Genomic DNA, 6,895 nt, shown 5'->3' on the forward strand with positions numbered 1-6,895 from the left:
GTTAAACAACTTACTAAGATTACCACTACTTGTATCTGGTGTGACTACGGGTTTTGACCTAATTACTTAACCTAATTTCTTCGTCCTCGAATTTCTTACTTAGTTCTTTTGTGTCTCTCGTTTTTACTCACTACTCCCTACTACCCTACCCCTACCCCCCCCTACCCCCCCCCCCAACAATTGAAAAGAAAACCCTGCCCGCCAACCCAACCCTTATGCATGCTGAGATGTTACATTTGTCTTACTTTACCAAGACCAACAGTGTCATCTGATTATAACTACAGGTTGGTATTCACTTCGAGCAGCATGCTTATGCGAGAAGCCTTGCTAGATTTGCTGCAAATCTCGGGCCTGTTGTTTGGAAAGTGGCTTCTAAGAAGTTGGATCATATTTTGCCTGCTGGAGTAAAGTTTGGTCCTGGATGGGTGGGAGATGGTGGAGGTCCAATAGAGCCATCGACTTCTTCAGCTGAGATCCAGAAATCATTGTTAGATAGCTCGGCAGCTGATCACCATTCTAGTAGACCCGTTACACCGTCACCTCCTGGATTAAGTTCTGCTGTAATGTGCAAGCCTTCTGCCGAAATCTTTGAAGCTGTCAAGAGATTGAATAGTCAAAATGAGCCAACCAGACAGGGTTCTGGTGATGGGGGATTTTCGTGGGCAAATCCTGTGTCTACCTCCTGCCCAGCTCCGCAGAAAGCTCTCCTTCAGCCAAGAAATGGTTTCAATGGCATGTTTGGGCATGAGCCGTCGCAGCAGGCGGAGTTGTCAAGGTTTTCCATGTGTAAAGGACAGTCAGGCCTACAAGAGGCATCTAGGCCTAATCAAGTGCTTGGAACGCTTCCTGTAAGAGATAATCCATCTTTTCATCCTGCACTTTCTAACCATGTCACTTCAGCAGAAAACAAGTTGTTAGAAAGCTGGGCAACATTGTATTCTGGAAATTCATTACCACAAGGTAAAAATCCTGAATTTTGTACAGAACAGAATGGGAGGGTTTCCGGTGAATCATGGCCTGCATCTTCGGGTCAGCAGTGGAGCAAAATGTCAGTTCCCCCTGACCTGAATGTAATAGTTCAGCCTCCGGGCTCCCCTAGCGCTAGTTTGCAAATCGGTCCCTCACAGCAGCCAGATTTAGCGTTACAACTCTAATTTTTGTTAAGCCCTGTTGGTTGTGAACCAGAAAACACAGGTCGCTACGATTGACAGTGACCTGGAATGAGGGCTTCATTGTATTAGGAACTTCAGGAAAAAGTTTGTACAGATTATGTTTCCAATTTTTTAGAGTAAAGCTAGGAAATTTCTGATGTAAGATTTGAAATTTTGAAACCATGATCCAAGATAGAACAAGTGGAATAGTGTGGGGGTAGTTCTCCAACTGTCGAATAGATTCTACAATTGAGATAACACTAAAACTCCATTCCATGGGGGCTGCTCGCTCCTTGGACAGACATTAGTCCTTGTACATTTTTAATTTGTTCATAAAGGAAACAAGTTTTCTTTTTTCTTTTTCTGTTAAGTATCATTTATTGAATCATGTTACTCAAAATAGTAGTAGTTTTTGTTGAGCTGAGGCTTTATCGGAAATAGCCTATTTACCTCACACAAGGAAGGGGTAAAGTATCCGGCATTCTATCCTTCTCAGACCCCATTAATTGTTTTTCCAAATCAAGATTTTTAGAACTTAAATACTACTAGTACATAGTTTCTGATATGGTATTTAATGACAAGTTAATAACAATAAAAGCATTGTTATAAATAGATTTGTATTTAAGATGAATGTCTCTATTTTAGAGAGATTTTAGGGTTCGTTATTTGGGGACTAAGTCACTTTTTCCCCTATAAATAGAGGTGTTTTATTGCATTGTAATTCATCCCAAATCAATAAGAATTCCCCCTCTACTTTTCTCTCCAATACTCTTTTTCTTCTTTTATTGTTTCATAAGACGTTATCAGCACGAGATTCTAACCGATTAAGTAGAGGCTTTGGGATACGTGTATGGTGCTCAACTTATACATAATATTGAGCATAATGATTGTCAATTGCTCCATGAAATCCCCTCGGGAACAAATTCTGGATTTAAGGTAAGTATTTTACCTTGTTTTTCACTTTTAAATTCTTGACATTCTATAATTTGATTTTAAATACAAGCAAAGACAACAAATTTTAATTATAACTCTAATGGAGTTTGTAAGAAATTATAACCACCCGAAGTGGTAAAATTTTTATGTCTTGCCATGATCAAATTTATGCATGATTGTGAGCACAAGAAGTGGAAACTTGTCCCATTGAATTTGCTTCATTTTCATCTCCTTAAGAGAATGTCGTAGGAATATGTGATAAGTTTGAAAGAAGACAAAACTATTACCGTGAAGGTATCAATGGATATGGACGTGGCAATAGACGAAATTATAATCGTCATAATTGTGGCAATTAGAACAATAAGGACTCTCAGAATAACCCTTCACTCTGTGAAAGTAATGTTTGTCATCAATTTGACATGATATTTTGTAAAGCACATATAGATGATTATGGTCCATTCATGACATGTGATTTATGAATACATATTCATTCTTGTAATAATATGAATGTGCTAGTGGTAGTGAATATACCACACTAACCTCTACTAAGAGGTTTGAGATGAAATAAGAAAATAGTTTCATTATTATGGCATAAATGGTCATTGATCACGTACCTATTGTGATTATGCCAAAATATTATTGCAATATTATTATTATAGGGCAAATAGAAACAACATTCTTGCCTATAATGATTTTGACCATGACCATAATGATATAACTTTCTCCTTGAAAGAGATTTTCATCACATGGATGTTGATGAATATGTGGTGGTACAAAATTAAAGAGTTCTGGAAGAGCCAATTATACTATTTTGGAAAAATAAAATTGATTATCAATAAGGTATTATGGTGTCTGAAAGCAACTTATTGAGTTTCTAAAGTATTCGCGAAAGCGGTTGGTTATATGAGAGTATAAATAAAGAAAAGATTTAATATCTTCCATTGCTATAGCTTGTAGTGGGGTAATATGTATGTGAACAGTTACCCGCTTTATTCTCCAGTTTTTACTATATGAATAAAAGAATGCCACAATAAAATAGAAGTTTATTGATATACATAATAAATTTGGAGTTTATTGATAATTACAAACGCATGGTGTAAACTTGAAGTTTATCATATTGATAATTCATCCGGAGGTTGGCATAATTAATTTAGCCCTATTACTTTAAGCATGATGTGCAAAAATAAAAGAGAATTCACATGGGTAAATATTAAAGAACTAGAATGTTCTTTACGAATTCTTTTATGTTGCTTGTTCTTGCGATTATTATGCCAAACAAAATATTGAAGTTTTGTGAGTGGATAAAAAAATTTCAAACTATTCTAAACCAACTTTTAATCAAATTTCATGAAATAGCCAAAATCCATGTCCAAACAGGAGCTCAGTAACCAATGGTTAAGTGAGACATACATATTATCGAGAGAGATCAACGTCACCCGTAAAGTTTAGCAATTTTTTTATATATACATGTATATAATTTTAAAAAATAGTGATATATTAGTAGTGGACACCCTATATACAAAACAGATTTTGAATGAATCTAAAAATATATTCCGACCTTTAAATTCTGGGTTTGCCTCTAAAGACAGATTATGTGATATGTTGAATTACATATCAAGAAAAGAAAAAGACCCCTCAATAAATACCATTCTGCAACTCTTAGAACTTTGAATTCAAAAGAGATTACTAACCTAAAAAGGAATGTTGGTAACTTAATCGAGTTCATCAACTTATACTCAAGTATATAAACACATATTCCTCCATTATTAATGTATTTAATAAATACTTTACTATATATTCTTCCATTATAAAATCCTACCATCATTTTCATCATTAACAAACTATGGCCCGAAAAGTAATTCGCTCCAGCTTCCTTTACATTTTCACTTGCTTCCTCTTCTTCGCTACTCTCTATCACCATTTTCTTCGCCATGATTTCTCTGCATATCACGACGATATTATTAATCCTCACAATACTACTATCAAATCCACCACACCCAATTTTCTTTTTCATGAAAATTTTTCTTCCCCTAATACCCCTTCTCGAAAATTCCCTATAATTCCCTCTGTCTCCATTCTCATGCCGGATTGGGAAGTCTACGTCATCGTTTCACCTGATTTTTCCCCTCTACAAACCCATTATAATAATTCTAGTTTTCTCTGTGGTTTTGATACCGGAGAGGAATCTCCGGCTGTTCCCGCCGGTGAGCTTCCATTTCCGGTCCGGTCCATTTTCAACTGCAAACTTCCTAGCCGGGCTCGTCGGAGATTGCCGTTTACGCAACCCATTTTGACGAGCTCTTCTGCTAATGTTTCTTATCGGAATTCACCTTCGCCGGAGCTGTTACGGTGGAGTTTTCTCGTCTACGACTCTCTCACAACTGATGACGACGTCGTTTTATTCGTCAAAGGGTTAAACAATCATCAAGGCATTAACAGAGAACCCACAGAATTCACCTGTATTTTCGGCGACGGCGTTAAAACCGCCGTGGCAAGTTCAGTACAAGAAGTTTTCCGTTGTACACGGCCGGATTTCGCCGTTAATAAGCCAATCAAAGTGTCAATTGAAATTGTAGGACCCACTCCTATTGTGGTCCCTACAGTAGCCTATTATTCGCCACAACGGAAACTTGCTAGCCCTGAAAAAGCTAACCTCTGTTTTTGCACTATGGTGTACAACGTGGCTAAATTCTTAAGAGAATGGGTTTTATACCATTCTAAAATTGGAGTTGAAAAATTTATATTATATGATAATGGAAGTGATGATGATTTAGCCACAGTTGTTGAGGAGCTAGTTGAAGAAGGCTATAATGTGCAAACTTATTTTTGGCTATGGCCAAAAACGCAAGAAGCTGGTTTTTCCCATAGTGCAATTTTTGCTAAGGATTCATGTTCATGGATTATGTACATTGATGTAGATGAATTTGTGTACTCTCCATCTTGGTCAAATTTAACTCAACCATCAAAATTACTATTACCTTCTATATTACCGAGTTCAGAAGGAATATCGACTGTGAACAACAACAACATACTCAGTGTAATCGCACAAGTGGGATCTAGAAAATCGACCATGAAAAATGTTGCACAAATTAGCATCCCTTGTTATGAATTTGGACCGTCGAAACAGAAGGTACATCCAGCAAAGGGAGTGGTACAAGGGTATAATTGTAGGAGAAAAATGGAGAATAGACACAAGTCTGTAGTATTTTTGGATGCTGTGGATTATTCTTTGCTTAATGTGATACATCATTTTAAGTTGAAGCCAGGGTACAATGTGAAGAAACTGAATGTTCTTGAAATGGTGGTGAATCATTATAAATATCAAGCTTGGCCTGAATTTAAGGCTAAATTTAGGAGAAGGGTGTCAGCTTATGTTGTGGATTGGACTAAACCATTGAACCTTGGTTCGAATGATCGAGCTCCCGGGTTAGGATATAGTCCTGTTGAGCCTAAAGGGTGGCAGAGGAAGTTCTGTGAGGTGTATGATAATGGTTTAAAAGATTTGACATGGAGATGGTTTGCCTTGGCAAAGATGAACTATTCAGGAAATTGACGCGTTTTAAAGTCGTGCAGCTACTCAGAATAGACAATATTACTAGTGGTTGAGCTGTTACAAATACGTCCGACTAGATATTAGAAGGTAATAGAGAACAATAGTTTTTCTTTGATTCATTGAGATTTTCTCTCACGCTTAATTTCTTTATCTTTGCGATTTTTGTTCATGCATTAGGGTAGACTATCTAAATCATACCTCTAGGAGTGCGATTCTTCACCGGACCCTAGACCCTATCTGAATACATGATACTTTGTGCACCAGGCTACCGATTCTTTTGGTGTAGGTTGATATATACTCCCTCCGGTCCAAAATAAGTGATTTTTCAGCTGTTTTCACACAGATTAAGAAATTCACCTTTTAACATTAATTAGCAATCAAATTGACCATATTAACCAGTATTATCTTTCCACATAAACACTCCTAACACATACTCCAACACTATTTACTCCAAGGGCAATGTAGGAAAAAAATAATTAATTCATTCTTGAAATCTGGAAAAATCACTTATTTTAGACCACAAAAAGAAGGCCAAAAAATCACTTATTTTGGACCGGAGAGAGTATTTGTTTAGTTGAAGTTAGTGGGATAGATAGGAAAGAATCCTTATTTCTTCGAAAATACTAAATGTAGTTTTTTTTGGGTGACGAATTAATGAAGTTATTTTAAGATATTTGATGTTTAGAAAAACAAGAAGCGTGCATTAGTTTCTTTTCCATTCGCACACACAATGCATACGTAATTGATTTTTTTTAAACTAAAAACGTAAAAAATGAATACTTATGCTGTATGATCTACGTATTGACGTAAAATTACGAGTATGTCGCCGATGGAACAAGCGACATCATGAAACTCGATAAATAGGAAAAATGGAAAATCCATAGAGCAATAAATGAATTGGAATATGTGCTAGGTCCAGGGCTTCTCCAGTTTACTTTATTTTATTTGTTCTTATTAATTGATTAATTATTGCAACTTTTGCGAGCATTTTTACTCCTTGCATCGTGCACTTTTGATAATGATTATGTTATGAGTTGAATTAAGAGTCTGTTTGGAAAGCTACCCTGTAATTGGAATTGGTGTAATTACTAGGGTAGTAATTACAAAGCCTAGTAATTACACAGTTGTGTAATTACGACGACCTGTTTTTTGTCATAGTGTAATTACAGTGTAATTACAAGTTTACTGTTTGGTTGCACAAGTGTAATTACACAGTTAGATTAAATTTTAAATTAAGTAATTGTAATGACCTGACCGG

General features: G+C 36.2%; 2 protein-coding genes across 2 annotated transcripts in view; both read left to right on the forward strand.

Moving 5' to 3' along the window:
* The window catches only part of LOC109224799, a 5,264-nt gene extending 3,749 nt beyond the window's left edge, over positions 1 to 1,515 (forward strand). The window contains exon 9 of the mRNA XM_019389329.1: positions 285 to 1,515. Within this exon, the coding sequence (XP_019244874.1) occupies positions 285 to 1,154 (870 nt within the window). The 3' untranslated portion in view covers positions 1,155 to 1,515. The remainder of the gene's footprint in view (positions 1 to 284) is intronic.
* On the forward strand, positions 4,165 to 5,637 carry LOC109225026 (glycosyltransferase family 92 protein Os08g0121900-like). Its single transcript, XM_019389617.1, has one exon. The coding sequence runs from the start codon at positions 4,165 to 4,167 to the stop codon at positions 5,635 to 5,637; it is 1,473 nt and encodes a 490-aa protein (XP_019245162.1).

The sequence above is a fragment of the Nicotiana attenuata genome, chromosome 4, assembly GCF_001879085.1.
Source record: "Nicotiana attenuata strain UT chromosome 4, NIATTr2, whole genome shotgun sequence".
Taxonomy (NCBI): domain Eukaryota; kingdom Viridiplantae; phylum Streptophyta; class Magnoliopsida; order Solanales; family Solanaceae; genus Nicotiana; species Nicotiana attenuata.